The sequence below is a fragment of the Chelonia mydas genome, chromosome 8, assembly GCF_015237465.2.
Source record: "Chelonia mydas isolate rCheMyd1 chromosome 8, rCheMyd1.pri.v2, whole genome shotgun sequence".
NCBI lineage: Eukaryota > Metazoa > Chordata > Testudines > Cheloniidae > Chelonia > Chelonia mydas.
The window spans coordinates 50,710,359-50,728,880 of NC_057854.1; the positions used below are offsets into that span (position 1 = coordinate 50,710,359).

Below are 18,522 nucleotides of genomic sequence, written 5' to 3' on the forward strand. Positions count from 1 at the left end.
GACATCTAAGACGAAGTCCCGCAATTCAGGGCTGGTATAAGTCACAAGCTAAACAGCCGCCCAACTTTTTATTTTATAGTTCAGTTTGTGATTTTGAGTATTATTGACTTGAGATGTTTGTTTGCATTTTACATACAAAAATAATATATTTGTTCTGATGCCTGTTGTACAATAAGATGTTTAAAATAATAACATAGCAAGTGTGTGCATTTATGAAGCCATATAGCTTTCTTATACAGTATTGATGCATGCACATTGATGCTCCTCCTGAGAGGTACAGTGAGCTGGTGCGTGAGCAGATGCGGATACATATGAAAGTGGAGTGCGGATCTTGGGTCAAATACTAGTTATTTATCGTGGACGCGGATCCAAATTTTTATATCCCTGCAGCTCTCTATCTGGAAGAAGACCTCAATTTCAAGCCTCCTTTTTTTAAAAGGTCTTCCTCACCACACCCCCCGGCATGGATATTCAGGGTAGGTAAACTTTAGCCAGGATGTCTTTTCCTGGGTTGTACAATTTTTCTAGGTGCTTTTAGCTAGTATTGTCTGGTTGGGGAGGCAGCCCCTCTTTCCCTGACTGCACCACAAATTGTGAGCACGGTTTTCTGTGTACACTAATACATACATTCATAACCACACTCTTCATACATATCTCCTAATGACCATTAAGTTTAGTACATTACAAGCTTTCATAAAAAAGTCTTATTCGCCTTTTATAATATAATAAAGTCATATATAAGCAGTTGATTCAACTGCTTATTCTTTGGGGTTCAAACTCCCTATTCTCCCCTTGGGGTGTTTGGACCCTGATTGTCACAGGTGCAGAGAACCCAGCTGCTGCTGGTGTGCCAAAGCTGCCTGGGCCCATATGCTGCTGGCCTGTTTACTGCAATAGAGCTAATCAAACTCATTACAGAGTAGGATAGGAAAGTCTCCTGTCACGGGGAAGAAACAAGGCTGACACTCTGCAATCCTTTCAAAGATTTCTAGGTATATCTCCATGAAGGCTTCAAGATCTCTCAAGAGGATAAAAGGGATGCCCTTATTCAGATAAACAAAGTACGCTGCATGACCCCCCGCCTAGCCCAGTAAACCAAAGAATTGAAAAGTGGACACTGAGTCTACTTTCTGATGCTAATCTGATGTGGACTGTGTAATCAGACTGCCATACTAATTTCTTTGAACTTATTCTGTTTTATTTTCTGACGTTATACTACTAAAGTAAGCAATCAAAAGTCAATGCCTTTGTTCTGTAAATCCATGGATGAGATGGGCACCATTTTAAAATGGGGAATGATGGTAGCAGGGTATGTAGGTAGGAAGATGAGGTTTTGGGTAACGAAAGGCAAAAAAATTATTATAAATTGCATGTATGCGCTTAACGAGCTCCCTTCCCCTTCAGCAGCAAGTTTATCTGCACTCACTTGGGGGACTGGCTTGAATCTGGCAGAGTTTCAAACAGCTCCTGGGATGGTTTGAAACCGCTGCTGTGTTTCCCACCTCCAGTTATCAGTAACCAGTTTACTTAAAAATTAGTGAAAACTGAGCTCCATATGTAATGCTGCTTTGCCTGGCACAACCTTAGATAAACAGACTAGAACAAATCCCAACGTCCTCAGTCAGTTTTCATTCAGACAATTTCCCATTGACTTCAGTAAGGACTGAGTAAACACTGAGTAAGGAACCTAGGGTTTTGTCCGAAGTAGGTATTAGACAGTTTTGAAGTATTGGGAATATACATGTCTAATTCTGAACCTTCATTTGATATCAGACTGATGTCAAAAAGCTGTTTTGCTTCATGATAGTGCTTTTAGTTCTAACCAAATCTCTGTGACTTCAACAAGAATACAGTACTTTAGGGACTTGACTCTCTCCTGGTGCTGTTCTGTATAAACAAATATGGAACTGTAAAACTGCACAGTGTGAGGTTAGATAGGATAAACAAGTTTTTTTTTATTGGAAGTAGCACAGGGATAGTGTCTGGTTATATATCCAGCCAGAGTCTGCAAGAAATAATTTGTCTCAGAAGTTGAAGAAGCAGTACAAGTTTGGGGATGGGAAGAGTAATGTAGCATACAATGCTTCTATTTATAGTGTTTATTTTTTCGAACTCTGTAAACAGCATTTGCATTACATCCTGCTAAACCTTGATCTTTTTTCAGTATTTTTAACAGTGTAACAAAGTAAAAGTTGCAAGATAAAGTACATCACTGTTCACTTGCTAATTCGTCATAAATAGAAAGTATTTTTATTTTTTGATATAAAAACTTTGTCAATTCTATTTTAATTTTAAAATATTTAAAGTGAAAGCTTGAAATGTTAATGCAGTTTTAGATATGTTATATTTGGTAGCACCACACTTTAAAAAAGAATGTTCCAGTAACACATTAGCTATAGACTTCACACCATATCGCAGGGGTGGGCAAACTACGGCCCGCGGCCTGCATCCGGCCCACCAGCCATTTAATCCGGCCCTTGAGCTATCTCTGGGGAGCATGGTTTGGGGCTTGCTCTGCTCCAGCACTCGAGCCAGGGAGCAGGGTCGAGGGCTGCTCCACATGGCTCCTGGAAGCAGCAGCATCTCCCTCCTCCGGCTCCTATGCATAGGGGCAGCCAGGGGGCTCCGCTCTGCAAGCTGCCCCTACTCCAAGCGCTGCCCCCCGCAGCTCCCATTGGCCAGGAACTGTGGCTTGAGGTAAGCGCTGCCCGTAGCCCGCACCCCTGAGCTACCCTCCCGCACCCCAACCCCTTGCCCCGGCCCTGATCCCCCTCCCACCCTCCGAACCCCTAGGTTCCAGCCTCGAGCACCCTCCTACACCCCATACCCCTCATTGCCTGCACCCCCAGCCAGAGCCCTCATCCCCTCCTGTACCCCAACCCCAATTTCGTGAGCATTCATGGCCCACCATACAATTTCTATACCCAGATGTGGCCCTAGGGCCAAAAAGTTTGCCCATCCCTGCCATATAGTTCATACTACAAAAAGAAAAGGAGTACTTGTGCACCTTAGAGACTAACAAATTTATTTAAGCATATTTCATGAGCTACAGCTCACTTTATCGGATGCTGTAGCTCACGAAAGCTTATGCTCAAATAAATTTGTTAGTCTCTAAGGTACACAAGTACTCCTTTTCTTTTTGCGAATACAGACTAACACGGCTGCTACTCTGAAACCAGTCATACTACCAGTATACTACCAGTAGAATCTCAGAGTTATGAACACTTTGGGAATGGAGGTTGTTCATAACTCTGAAATGTTTGTAACTGAACAAAATGTTATGATTGTTCTTTCCAAAGTTTACAGCTGAACATTGACTTAATACAGCTTTGAAACTTTACTATTCAGAGGAAAAATTTTGCTTTCCCTTTATTTTTTTTTTTTTAGTAGTTTACTTTTAACACAGTACTGTACTGTGTTTGCTTTTTTCGTGTGTGTCTCTGCTGATGCCTGATTGTGCCCCTCCATTTCCAAATGAGGTGTGTGGTTGATCGGTCAGTTCGTAACTGGTGTTCATAACTCTGAGGTTCTACTGCAGTATATTAAAAATATCACATTTGTGAATCTTCTAAGACTTTAACAAGGAAATTGTATAGTATAAATTACTTGTAAACATCAGCTTAGCTAGCAATGATAAGGCATCAAACTGTGGACTCTAGAGTACAGCAAGGCCTTCCTACTTTAGGCCGTGATTTAGTTTAAATATTATGGTCAGATTTTCAGAAGTGCTGAGCATCCACAAATCCCATTGAAGTTAATGTAAGCTCCTAGTCCTCAGTACCTTTGAAAATCAGACCATATAGCTATGTAGTAATGTAAACTTGTAATTAAGGTTGCAGTTCAACTTTGATTTTATCCATTTGTGGCCATTTATAACTGTCATAGATTTTCTTTTTGCCTTGGAACTGAAACTTTCCACTCTAGGAATGAAATCCTGGCCCCATTTAAGAGCGTGGGAGTTTTGCTATTGATTTCAGTGGAGCTGAAACTTAACTCAAGCCAGGTCTGAGCTCAAAAGTGAATGTTTTTGGGAAGTTTACACACAACATATTCAGTTGTTTTTGAGATGGGTGATTTGGGGAAAAATACTTTCCTCATTTTAAAAATAGGCTTTCTACATACCTCAAACAGCAGAACTTTAAAGCTTACCTTCGTACGTGGTTAGCTTCCAGTGAAGAAATCTGAGGCAAGGCTAGCTTTTGGGAGGGAGGAGGAAAGGGTTTAGGAACAACTTTCAAATGAGAAAATAGGAATTAGAAATCTGTGTATGCATGCAACAGACTTTTTTTTTTAACTGCAAGTTTTTAATTATGTTATTGCCTAAAGTACTGTGGAGTTATATAATTTCATACTATAAAATTATGAATTTAATCACTATCAAAATTATATTTTCTCTCTAACTTCAGAATAGTGTAGTTTAAATTCTGTGGCATCACAGAAAAACACAATTTCATAACTTCATAAGCAGAATTTTTGTGTAGCTATTGTAGGTCTTGCAGTTTATAGAGCTTTACAGAATAGAATTCTAAACTTCATATTGTAGGATAGCTATAATTTTTTAAAATGTAATTAAATTCAAATATCTACATTAATGCAACTTAAGGTTCAAATATTAAAGTCAGGAAATTCAAAAGTTAAGGATCTTAAATATAGTCACATTTTGCATACAGAGAAATGTTTTGAGTTATTAAGGCTTTTAAAGTAACAGCCGTGTTAGTCTGTATCGCAAAAAGAAAAGGAGTACTTGTGGCACCTTAGAGACTAACCAATTTATTTGAGCATAAGCTTTCGTGAGCTACAGCTCACTTCATCGGATGCATACTGTGGAAAATACAGAAGATGTTTGTTTTTATACACACAAATCATGAAAAAATGGGTCTTTATCACTACAAAAGGTTTTCTCTCCCCCCACCCCACTCTCCTGCTGGTAATAGCTCATGTAAAGTGATCACTCTCCTTACAATGTGTATGATAATGGAAGTGGGCCATTTCCAGCACAAATCCAGGTTTTCTCCCCCCCCACCCCCCAAAAACCCCCACTCTCCTGTTGGTAATAGCCTATCTAAAGTGATCACTCTCCTTACAATGTGTATGATAATCAAGGTGGGCCATTTCCAGCACAAATCCAGGGTTTAACAAGAACGTCTGAGGAATGTGTGTGTGTGTGGGGGGGGGGGGGGTTTAGGAAAACAAGGGGAAATAGGTTACTTTGCAAAATGACTTAGCCACTCCCAGTCTCTATTCAAGCCTAAGTTGATTGTATCCAATTTGCAAATGAATTCCAATTCAGCAGTCTCTCGCTGGAGTCTGGATTTGAAGTTTTTCTGTTGTAATATCGCAACTTTCATGTCTGTAATCGCGTGACCAGAGAGATTGAAGTGTTCTCTGACTGGTTTATGAATGTTATAATTCTTGACATCTGATTTGTGTCCATTTATTCTTTTACGTAGAGACTGTCCAGTTTGACCAATGTACGTGGCAGAGGGGCATTGCTGGCACATGATGGCATATATCACATTGGTAGATGTGCAGGTGAACGAGCCTCTGATAGTGTGGCTGATGTGATTAGGCCCTGTGATGGTGTCCCCTGAATAGATATGTGGGCACAGTTGGCAACGGGCTTTGTTGCAAGGATAGGTTCCTGGGTTAGTGGTTCTGTTGTGTGGTATGTGGTTGCTGTTGAGTATTCGCTTCAGGTTGGGGGGCTGTCTGTAGGCAAGGACTGGCCTGTCTCCCAAGATTTGTGAGAGTGTTGGGTCATCCTTCAGGATAGGTTGTAGATCCTTGATAATGCTTTGAAGGGGTTTTAGTTGGGGGCTGAAGGTGACGGCTAGTGGCGTTCTGTTATTTTCTTTGTTAGGCCTGTCCTGTAGTAGGTGACTTCTGGGAACTCTTTTGGCTCTATCAATCTGTTTCTTCACTTCCGCAGGTGGGTATTGTAGTTGTAAGAATGCTTGATAGAGATCTTGTAGGTGTTTGTCTCTGTCTGAGGGGTTGGAGCAAATGCGGTTGTATCGCAGAGCTTGGCTGTAGACGTTGGATCGTGTGGTGTGGTCAGGGTGAAAGCTGGAGGCATGTAGGTAGGAGTAGCGCTCAGTAGGTTTCCGGTATAGGGTGGTGTTTATGTGACCATCGTTTATTAGCACTGTAATGTCCAGGAAGTGGTCTCTTGTGTGGACTGGTCCAGGCTGAGGTTGATGGTGGGATGGAAATTGTTGAAATCATGGTGGAATTCCTCAAGAGCTTCTTTTCCATGGCTCCAGATGATGAAGATGTCATCAATATAGCGCAAGTAGAGTAGGGGCGGTAGGGGACAAGAGCTGAGGAAGCGTTGTTCTATGTCAGCCATAAAAATGTTGGCATGCTGTGGGGCCATGCGGGTACCCATAGCAGTGTCGCTGATTTAAAGGTATACAGTGCTAATAAACGATGGTCAATTAACTTAGGCTTGAATAGAGACTGGGAGTGGCTAAGTCATTATGCAAGGTAACCTATTTCCCCTTGTTTTCCTAACGCCGCCCCCCACCACCCCTTCCTCAGACGTCCTTGTTAAACCCTGGATTTGTGCTGGAAATGGCCCACCTTGATTATCATACACATTGTAAGGAAAGTGATCACTTTAGATAAGCTATTAAAAACAGGAGAGTGGGGTTTGGGGGGGTGGGGGGAGAAAACCTGGATTTGTGCTGGAAATGGCCCACTTCGATTATCATAAACATTGTAAGGAGAGTGATCACTTTATATGAGCTATTACCAGCAGGAGAGTGGGGTGGGGGGAGAGAAAACCTTTTGTAGTGATAAAGACCCATTTTTTCATGATTTGTGTGTATAAAAACAAACATCTTCTGTATTTTCCACAGTATGCATCCGATGAAGTGAGCTGTAGCTCACGAAAGCTTATGCTCAAATAAATTGGTTAGTCTCTAAGGTGTCACAAGTACTCCTTTTCTTAAGGCTTTTAAGTTAATTTATTTAATAAGTATTACGTGCAGTTTGGGTCAGTTAAGATTTTTATAGCAATGTTAACTTTTGCATTTCCTAACTTATAAAGTTGCTGCAAATATGATATTTGGTTTGATGTAGTTTTGAATGTATTTAATTTTTTCACTTCATATATGAAAAATACTTGCTTTAACTGCCTTTTTATGTGTTTTAAAAGTAGGTGAATTTTCTTTTTCAGGTAAGCTTCTGGGTCGTTAGAGAGATTCTTCATGCACAAACTTTAAAAATAAGAGCTGAAGTTTTGAGCCACTATATTAAAACTGCTAAGGTAAGAATTTATTTGTTTTGGGACTTGCTATGTTGTAACTTTTATATGCGAGTTCACCCTTTCAAAAATGCATGTGGATAAATATTTGTTTAACACTCCATTTGGCTGCAGTGGTCTCTGTTAACATGTGGTACTGTTTGGCCTCATCAGTGTGACAAAATCAGAAGAAAGGGTGACAGACCAAAGCTCCAGAACTGGAGTTATATGCCTAAAGAAAAATTAACTTGGTTTAAGAAAATGCTCTCAGATGCTGTATTTCAAATAGTGTTTACTAATTTTATTTTTCTATCAGTATAATTTATTACCAGTTTTGTTGGATAATCTGGATTAAACTCCTGTCGCTATTTGCAGGCTCTGAATATATTTCTTTGCTCTGGCTGCTGTTCTTTAAAATACATTGTTTATTTTTGCTGCTGGGAAGGAAAGGGCCTGAGACCTCTTTTCTTCTAGTAATAATGTTATGGCTAATATCAATCTGTCTGGTAAGAAATACTTTCTTTTGGGTGTAATATAATTTCAAAAATAATTTTTTGAGTAAAGGTGTAGTAGATCAAGCAGCCACTAGCCATGTTTCCCTTTTCTCATATTAATGTTGCTTGTTCCAGTACATTAGCTAATCATCCATGTACAAATCCCGTTGTTACTTGTGTGAATACTCTTCCACTGTGCAAGAGTCTGGGGAGGCTTCTAGGAGAGTGCAACCTCTGCATGGGGTTGAGTTCCCTGCGAGGCTCTAGACAGCTCCCTACAAAGTACTATGAAGTGTTTTGAGGGCAAGATAGAAGATCTGCTATTACTTTTCCCTGTCCCCCTGCTTCATGGTTTTCTATAGCACCTATCACTATAATATCTGGATGATGGAAGCTATCCCAATCATTAAGTTCCCTCATTTTTCCCCATGGATCTTAGACCCCATCTGAAAAAAATCAGAGGGGACAGGGTTTTAGAATTCTACTTGTTTAGAGGTCGAACCCCGGGTATGTCTCTTAACAGTGTTACTCGGGCTGAAGTGATGTAGGTTATGTCAGTTAAAACTTGTCAGAGTTGTGTGCAAGTGGGTTTGGGCATGCCTTTTCTACTCAGGTCCTTATATAGTCTTCATCACTATTTAATGCCTTAAATTTTGCCCTGAAAAATAAAATTAGGAGAAAGAAAAGGAATAAAACCTCTAGGATCTATTTTAACTGAAATTTTTATTAAAAAATAGTAACATTAAAAAGATTATTTTGTTCTGTTCCCGACTGCACTATTCAACAGAAGTATATGGCTAGAATCGCTCCCCTGTTTACATCTGGAGAAACTGGCATAGAACTAGGCAAAGGTCCCCAAAGGTCAACCAGGACTTAGGGAGGTTATGGCAGGAGATCAGTATAGTACAGAAGTTTGGAATGGCTGATTGAGAAAAGGACCTGGTCAGTGGATGTTAGTTGTGCACAGATTCAGCACCAACTTGAAGCCGATTTGGCTGCAGCACTCCTATATATTTCCCATCGGGTAATTAAAGCTTCTCTTTTCTGACCGAAATCCCTAAGGGAGGGCAATGGTGGAAACTCCACCTGACCTTCCTGTAAATGAATTTGCCTGGGTGGGTGGTAAAAGGTGCCTCATTAGCTAGGAGGGATTCAATTTATACCCTGTTCTGTCTTCAGAGAATCTTGCCCATATTGTGGAAGTAAGGCTTTTCTGTTAGCACTTGTAAATACCATAATTGAACTGCCACTTATTTTCAGTTCATTGTTGTACTACAGCCACTGACATGAAGCCTGAAATACTGTATGCAATATTCTGCCAAGATCTCCCTCTCTGAAATGTCTGCTGCACCTTCTATTATCAGGCATGTAATGCGCCTTTGTCAGCTTTGTGGAAAGTATTTACTTTATCTGCCTGCCAATAGTTCATAACTCCAGCATTTTTTATTAACACGCAATTCCCTGTTGTTGGTTGTGAAGTGACTCAAATTATATTCTAATCCCTGGAAAACTCTGCAGATTTCTCCACTCAAATCAGGAAGAACCTTGTGTTGTTGATACTTAGAGTGCGGCACCCTCATTGCAAGGAAATATAACTAAGTTCTAACCATCACACTTATTCACCTCATATAATATAGTTTGATTACTGATATGTTAAAGGAAACATCAAAACACAGATTCTGCTAATATGTTTTCTATCTTGTACTTTCATAACACAGGAATTCTAATTAGTGTCTGACTTCATCCCTGGAACTAGAATGTGCTTTCTGAACTTGTGAACACAAGATGCTTCTGTATTTCCTAACTTTTCTTCTGTTTAGACCCAAATTCATTTCTGTTCTTTGTACATTTGGTATTATCTTTAATTGTAAATTGTTTTCATCACAAATTTAATGAAACTGAGGTTATGGAAAATATAGGATAACACTAATCCCACATTATCTAAACTGTTCTATTTTTCAAAAGTTGTCCATTTTGCACTTGCAGAGTTTGAGACACATGGAAGCTTCTTTCAGAGATGTTGAGAAAATTTACGCACATAGTTTGGTCAATAATAGTTTGTTTCTGTCTGCACAGATTACTCTTCCCTTTTAAAATGCAAGCTTGAAGCACTTCAACTGGCTGTTCAAGGCAGTTCATGAGCTTGAGGAGTCAAATGTTTTCAAGTGAGGCTATATCAGATACATACACCAGAAACGATACTTTTTAAGGTTTAGTTTTGCATCTTATCAGTTTAAACTGAGGTCCTCTCAAAATCCTCCTTACTTCAGGCATGCAGAAAAGCCAACACTAGAGAGAGAAACATGCTCCACCTGTAGCTGCTGAGTCTGTGGCCCTATCGGCATCAAATCAGCAATTTTGATGGGATGCCTGGGAGCCTTATTTCCGGTAGAAAATAACCTCCACCCTGGTTCCTATTTGAGGATTGTTTCTCTTAATGTTCTGTGACATGAAGTGGAAACTACATTAGACCAGTGGGTACTAATTATAATCCAGAAACGATTTTCCATCATGGTTGTTCATTATTTACATTACCGTAGCTGTACTCATGTACCAGGACCCTATTGTGCTAGGGACTACACAAACAGAATGAAAAGACAGTCCCTGCCCCTAAAGTGTTTATAGTCTACGTCTAAGACAGTAACAACAGGTGGATGCATATGGATGGAGGAGTGGAAGGAAACAGTGAGACAGTATTGGTCAGCATGAAGGGCAGTGGCCTCAGCATGCCAGTGATCTAACCATTGTCAAGCTTTTTTGTTGGCATCATAACAAAGGAGAGTTGTTTTTAAGAGGATTCGAAGGAGGAAAACAAGGTAGCTTTGCAGATGATTTATGGAGAGCTCCTTCCAAGCATGAGGGGTAGCATGGGACAAAGCACAATGATGCTAATTTGAAAATCTAACAAGTGGGTGACGGACACTGACATAGTTGCCTGGTCAGAGGGAGGAGCTGACGCTTCAACAGTGAATGGGAGATGGTATGTAGGGTGGAGAGGGCCTTAGAAGTGAGAACTAGCAGTTCATATTTAATGCGATAGAGAAGGCAGAGCTTGTGGAGGGATGCAAAGAGAGAGTTACCATGATCAAAGCAGTGGGCTAGGAGAATGATCTTTGCAGCAAGATTCTGAGTGGATATGAGGGAGGCAAAATTACATTTATCAAGGCCAGAGAAGAAGATATTGTAGTAATCAAGATGAGAACCAGGACAAGAGATTTTGCTGTGTGGATTGACTAGGATAGGTTTAGGGCATGTCTACACTGTGAAATTAGGTCGATTTTATAGAAATTGATCTTTAGTAAGCGATTTTATACAGTCGATCATGCATGTCCCCACTAAGCGCATTAGGTCGGTGGAGTGCATCCTCACTACCGTGGCTAGCATTGACTCATGGAGTGGTGCATTGTGGGTAGCAGGGTGGAAGGTTGAGGCAAATCGCCTGGTGGCCAACTTTGAACACCAGACACCAGGACAATTAGAAGAGCACACCGAGGCGCGCAGCGCATCAGAGAGGCTTTGAAAAACAGTTTCATGACTGACCAGGCTACAGTGTGACAGTTGTGTGTGTTCGTCCTTCATGCAAAGCCGCTCCCTTTGGTGAATGTACTTCCCTGTAAGCCAATCCCCTTAGACCACAGCTGGCACAGGATATAAAGTCCCTATTGTTCTGAATCCATTTATTCTTTATTTATTAAAAAAAACTTGAGATCACTGACAATGCCAACTAGTAAAAGGTAGCTCAGGTGGGCTGCGGGAGGAGGGAAGGACAAGGCCACATTGCTTATTGTAGCCACACTACAAATCAAAGCTGTTTGAATGGCAGCCTTCTGTTGCTTGGGCCATCCGCTGGAATTGAGTGGCTGGGTGCCTGGAGCAGTGCTTCCCATTCCTCCCCCTTCCCCCCCAACGTTCTTGGGCGTCTGGGTGAGGATGATATGGAACTTGGCGAGACGGGCAGGCGGTTACACAATGGATGCAGCGGGGGTCTGTACTCTAGTTGCCTTTCGTGCAGCTCCACCAGGCATCTTATCATGTCCGTTTGCTCCCCCATTAGCTTCAGGATCTCCTCCTGCGTGTTCCAATCACGCTCACTGTATGCTTTCCTGGCCTCTGCCACCACGCATTCAGCTGTGCCCTATCAGTGCAGGAGGACTGCATAAGCTCTGAAAACATGTCATCATGAGCATGTTTTTTTTTCGCCTTCTAATCTGCGATAACCTCAGGGACTGGGAGCATAGAAACATTTGCAGCTGCAGGGGGGGAAAAAGGGAGAGTAGAATTTAAGAAGATACATTTCTGAGAACAAAAGGGAGACTCTCTCACAGTGAATCAAGCAATTCACATCAGACAGCACATGGGAAAGGGAAAAAATTCATAGGCAGGAGTTGTAGACCAAGCTGGATGAGAAAGCATCTGTGAGAGGTGATTAAGAAAAAGCAGAAGGCCTACAAGGAGTGGAAGATGGGAGGGATTAGCAAGGAAAGCTACTTTACTGAGGTCAGAACATGTAGGGATAAAGTGAGAAAGGCCAAAAGCCATGTATAGTTGGACCTTGCAAAGGGAATTAAAACCAATAGTAAAAGGTTCTATAGCCTTATAAATAAGAAGAAAACAAAGAAAGAAGTGGGACCGCTAAACACTGAGGATGGAGTGGAGGTTAAGGGTAATCTAGGCATGGCCCAATATCTAAACAAATACTTTGCCTCAGTCTTTAATGAGGCTGATGAGGATCTAAGGGATGATGGTAGGACAACAAATGGGAATGAGGATATGAAGGTAGATATTACCACATTCGAGGTAGAAGCCAAACTTGAACAGCTTAATGGGACTAAATCAGGGGGCCCAGATAATCTTCGTCCAAGAATATTAAAGGAACTGGCACATGAAACTGCAAGCTCATTAGCAAAAAATTTTTAATGAATCTGTAAACTCAGGGGTTGTACTGTATGACTGGAGAATTGCTAAGGTTGTTCCTATTTTTAAGAAAGGGAAAAAAAGTGATCCGGGTAACTGCAAGCCTGTCAGTTTGACATCTTTAGTATGCAAGGTCTTCGAAAAAAATTTAAAGGAGAAAGTAGTTAAGGACATTGAGGTCAATGGTAATTGGGACAAAATACAACATGGTTTTACAAAAGGTAGATCGTGTCAAAGCAATCTGATCTCCTCCTTTGAGAAGGTAAGATTTTTTAGACAAAGGAAATGCAGTGGATCTAATTTACCTCTATTTCAGTAAGGCATTTGATATGGTTCCACATGGGGAATTACTAGCTAAATTGGAAAAGATGGGGATCAATATGAAAATTGAAAGGTGGATAAAGAACTGGTTAAAGGGGAGACTACAATGGGTCACACTGAAAGGTGAACTGTCAGGCTGGAACGAGGTTACTAGTGAAGTTCCTCAGGGATCGGTTTTGGGACCAATCTTATTTAATCTTTTTATTACTGACCTTGACACAAAAAGCGGTAATGTGCTAATAAAGTTTGTAGATGACACAAAGCTGGGAGGTATTGCCAATACAGAGAGGGATTGGATATCATACAGGAAGATCTGGATGACCTTGTAAACTGGAGTAATAGTAATAGGATGAAATTTAATAGTGAAAAGTGCAAGATCATGCATTTAGGGATTAATAACAAAAATTCTTGTTATAAACTGGGGACGCATCACTTGGAAGTAACAGAGGAAGAGAAGGACCTCGGAATGTTGGCTGATCACAAGATGACTATGAGCTGCCAATGTGAAATGGCTGTGAAAAAAGCTCATGCCATCTTGAGATGCATCAGGCGAGGTATTTCCAGTAGAGATAAGGAGGAGTTAGTACCATTATACAAGGCACTAGTGAGACCTCATCTGGAATATTGTGTGCAGTTCTGGTCTCCCACGTTTAAGAAAGATGAATTCAAACTGGAACAGGTACAGAGAAAAGCTACTAGAGTGATCCGAGGAATGGAAAACCTGTCTTATGAAAGGAGTCTCAAAGAGCTTGGCTTGTTTAGCCTAACCAAAAGAAGGCTGAGAGGAGATATAAATATATCAGAGGGATAAATACCACGGAGGGAGAAGAACTATTTAAGCTCAGTACCAATGTGTACACGAGAACATATAAACTGGCCATCAGGAAGTTTAGACTTGAAATTAGACAAAGGTTTCTAACCATCAGAGGAGTGAAGTTCTGGAACAGCCTTCCAAGGGAAACAGTGGGGGCAAAAGACATATCTGGCTTCAAGACTAAGCTTGATAAGTTTATGGAAGGGATAGCCTAATTTTGGCAATTAATTGATCTTCAACTATTAGCGGTAGATATGCCCAGTGGCCTGTGATGAGATGCTAGATGGGGTGGGATCTGAGTTACTACAGAGAATTCTTTCCTGGGTGTCTGGCTGGTGAGTCTTGCCCACATGCTCAGGGTCTAGCTGATCGCCATATTTGGGTTCGGGAAGGAATTTTCCTCCAGGGCAGATTGGCAGAGGCCCTGGAGTTTTTTCACCTTCCTCTGTAGCGTGGGGCACGGGTCACTAGTTGGAGGATTCTCTGCACCTCAAACTCTTTAAACCATGATTTGAGGACTTCAATAGCTCAGACATAGGTTAGGCGTTTGTTACAGGAGTGGGTGGGTGAGATTCTGTAGCCTGCATTCTGCAGGAGGTCAGACTAGACAATCATAGTGGTCCCTTCTGACCTTAATATCTATGATTCTATGTGTTTTAGGTACAAGGTAGTATTTTGCCTTTTATATTGAGCACCTGCCGGTATGGTGATGCATCACTCGCGGCTGGGCAACATAATTCAGTTTCCAGGCAGCCATGATAAGCCAAAGGGTATGCGGGGTTGGCTTCTTCTGCATTCATAACATGGGAATGGTTTCAAACTGCAGCACCCTCCTTTCCCATAGCAACCAAGGCCTGTTGGGTTTGCCGTTTAAAAAGAGGGGCTGCGGTTGCCATTTAAAAGGAGGGGCTGCAGTTTTGGGGTGGATGTGCAACACCCTCCCCCCCCGCGTGGCTATTCTCCGGGATGATCCCGTTTAGCCAAGTGCAAACAGCCCCTCATGACCGGGGTCTAATGTGCTTGGGATCACCAAACAGGGGATTACTGTTCAACCAAGGGACCACGAATGATATCACTCTCTTGAGGCTGACACAGAAAGAAAAAGACCGAATGTTGCATGAATGCGACCGAAACCAGGACATTTGCTGCCATGCTTTGTGCTGCAATGATTCCAGACTACTTGCTACTGGCTTGGCGTGGTAAAGTGTCCTACCATGGAGGACAAAATAAGGCAGCCCTTCCCAGAAACCTTCTGCAAAGGCTTTCAGAGTACCTCCAGGAGAGCTTCATGGAGATGTCCCTGGAGGATTCCCGCTCCATCCCCAGACACGTTAACAGATTTTTCGAGTAGCTGTACTGGCCGCGAATGCATCCCAATTGTTCAGGGCAAATCAAACATTAAACTCAATTGCTTTTAACCCCTGCAGTGTAGTTACAAATGTGCCCTCACCAGAGGTGCCTTCTCTGCCTTCAGGGTCCTGGAACAATACACTCTGGGAGGGTGTTGGGTCCAGGGTGAGGAAAAGGTCCTAGCTGCTGGGGAGAACAGATTTTTCCAGTTGCCTGCTGCACATACTCCTCCTCTTCCTCATTCACAAAATCTTCCTCCGTGTTGCATGAAGCTGCCACCTTGCAGGTGTCCATGGACAGTGGTGGGGTAGTGGTGGGGTCCCCTGTCCCTAGAACGGTATACAGCTGATCGTAGAAGCAGCTTGTCTGGGGCTCTGACCCGGAGCGACCATTTGCCTCCTTTGCCTTTTGGTAGGCTTGCCTGAGCTCCTTAATTTTCATGCGGCGCTGCTGTGTGTCCCTGGTGTAGCCTCTGTCCACCATGCCCTGTGTGATTTTGGCATATTTATATCCGCATTTCTTCTGCTGGATCGGAGTTCTGCCTGTACAGATTCTTCTCCCCGTACAGCAATCAGATCCAGTGTCTCCCGTTTGTTCCATGCTGGAGCTCGTTTGCAATTCTGGGACTGCATGGTCACCTGTTCTGCTGAGCTCACCATGCTGACCAAACAGGAAATGAAATTCAAAAGTTCCCAGTGCATTTTCCTGTGTACCTGGCTAGTGCATCGGAGTTGAAAGTGCTATCCAGAACAGTCACATTGGAGCACTCTGGGATAGCTCCCGGAGGCCAATACCATCGAATTGCACAGTGTTGCGTCTACAGTACCCCAAATTGGACCCAGGAAGGTCGATTTTAGCGCTACTCCCCTTGTCGGGGAGGAATATACATTTTTGGGGAAGTCCTATGGCCTATAGCATACAGGAGGTCAGACTAGATGGTCACAATAGTCTCTTCTGGCCTTGGAATCTATGAACCTATCCTTTCCTGCTAGGAAGTGCAATTTAGGTGAAGATACTGGCAAATTAACTATTTAGATGAAACTCAGACCACTTTTAGGGGAATGTTAGGGTGCGGACACATTGCCAGTTTGTCCTTATGAACAGTCACATAAATTGGTTTCAGAGTAGCAGCCATGTTAGTCTGTATTCGCAAAAAGAAAAGGAGTACTAGTGGCACCTTAGAGACTAACCGATTTATTTGAGCATAAGCTTTCGTGAGTAGTGAATACAGCAGTAGATCATGAAAGCTTATGCTCAAATAAAACGGTTAGTCTCTAAGGTGCCACTAGTACTCCTTTTCTTTTTTGCACATAACGTGGATCAGCCATCTTAGCTCATTATCTTTTGTTCCTTAAGTGTTTGCCATCAGAAATACTGTCTCCAGGAAAAATGGTTTGGAGAATATTCTGGAAGACTTTAGAGTGGTGGTCAGTTAGGTTGTGAGCACCATGTTCTGTGTCTCAAAGATGGAGGCTCAACAACAAGCTGAAAGAGGTTTCTGAATTTCTTTAGTGTGTCATATGCAATGACTAAGAGTGATTTTTACAAAGGCACAGAAGACAAGTAAGCACCAGCTGCCATTTGTGCTTTTGAAAAATCTTTGCTAAATGTCCCTGTACTGGGGAATAGTGAGTTGAAAAAACTGAGGGGAACTTCAGCTGTAGTCAGTCACCCTGGAGTTCTTGAGACTTAATCAGTTTGGCTAGCTCAGGAGCTACACCGTTCTTCCATTTCAGAAAGTAACTTTATCTTGTACAAGCCTTGGAGATCTCTAGCAGGGTCTGATGAACCTCTTCCGAGTAGGCTATGCGTGAAATTGGAAAAGTGTCATAATGTCAAGTGCTAGACTCAAGGCCTGTTGACCTGACTCTCTTGGGATCAAAAGGTCCTGAAGAATTGAGGCTAGAATTTTCAAAGGAGCCTAAGGGAGTTAAGCTCCTATTTCAATTTTGATGGGGACTGGGCACCTAACTCCTTTAGGCTCCTTTGAAAATCCCAGCCTGAAAGTATTATCAAAGTTAATTCCAGAAGATCCAAATACCAAAACTCCCAGTCCCAAGTTGGAGCTATCCAATATTTACATAAGTTTTATCCTGTTATATCTTCATTATATCTTTTGGGATCAATAATTTCAGAGGAAAATTTAAACAAAAGTTTGACTCCAGTCCACATAAGCCAGGACTCCTGGCACTTCAGAGCAGAATAACATTTATTCATTGTAATACAGAAGTTTTATTTGACGATTATTGTAATATAGGTTTCAGAGTAACAGCCGTGTTAGTCTGTATTCGCAAAAAGAAATTAATAGTATCCAATTTGCAATATCTTTTTCCCAGGCTTAAATAGAGACTGGGAGTGGCTAAGTCATTATGCAAGGTAGCCTATTTCCCCTTGTTTTTTCCTACCCCCCTCCCAGACGTTCTGGTTAAACTTGGATTTATGCTGGAAATGGCCCACCTTGATTGTCATGCACATTGTGGGGAGAGTGGTCAGTTTGGATGAGCTATTGCCAGCAGGAGAGTGAGTTTGTGTGTGTGTGTTTTTTGGGAAGGTGGGGGGGGGTGAGAAAACCTGGATTTGTGCTGGAAATGGCCCACCTTGATTATCATGCACATTGTAGGGAGAGTGGTCACTTTGGATAAGCTGTTTCCAGCAGGAGAGTGAGTTTGTGTGTGTGGTTTTTGGAGGGGGGTAAGGGGGTGAGAGAACCTGGATTTGTGTAGGAAATGGCCCGCCTTGATTATCATACACATTGTGAAGAGAGTGGTCACTTTGGATGGGCTATTACCAGCAGGAGAGTGAGTTTGTGTGGGGGAGGGCGGAGGCTGAGAAAACCTGGATTTGTGCTGGAAATGGCCCAACTTGATGATCACTTTAGATAAGCTATTACCAGCAGGAGAGTGGGGTGGGAGGAGGTATTGTTTCATGGTCTCTGTGTATATAATGTCTTCTGCAGTTTCCACAGTATGCATCCGATGAAGTGAGCTGTAGCTCACGAAAGCTCATGCTCAAATAAATTGGTTAGTCTCTAAGGTGCCACAAGTACTCCTTTTCTTATTGTAATATAGAAGTTTTATTTGGGGATTTTGCCACCACAGGAATATTGACAGCACAGCAGCATCCTTTCATAGCAGCATTTTTTAATGTGTGTTTGATTCTGATCATCTGATAGGATGATTGGGGGTGTTTTTTGGTTTTTGTTTTCAGAATGTTCTTGTTTAATCTGTTCTATCTTGTATTTAGCTGTGACATTTAGTACCTTTCCCAGACCTGAAGAATAACTTTGTGTATCTCAAAAGCTTGTCTTTCACCAACAGAAGTTGGTCCAATAAAAGATATTACTTCACCCACCTTTTTTCTCTGTCGTGGGACCAACAAGGCTA

The 18,522-nt window shown here is 41.9% G+C and overlaps 1 protein-coding gene across 18 annotated transcripts in view; it reads left to right on the forward strand.

Moving 5' to 3' along the window:
• Positions 1 to 18,522, forward strand: part of RALGPS2 (Ral GEF with PH domain and SH3 binding motif 2) — a 255,535-nt gene that overhangs the window by 102,726 nt on the left and 134,287 nt on the right. For all 18 annotated transcript variants that reach the window (XR_005226552.2, XM_043552512.1, XM_043552516.1 and 15 more), the window contains one exon: positions 7,181 to 7,270. Coding sequence is in view for 17 of the 18 variants with exons in the window: in XM_043552512.1 (XP_043408447.1) it covers positions 7,181 to 7,270 (90 nt within the window). In the remaining variant the exon portion in view is untranslated. The remainder of the gene's footprint in view (positions 1 to 7,180; positions 7,271 to 18,522) is intronic.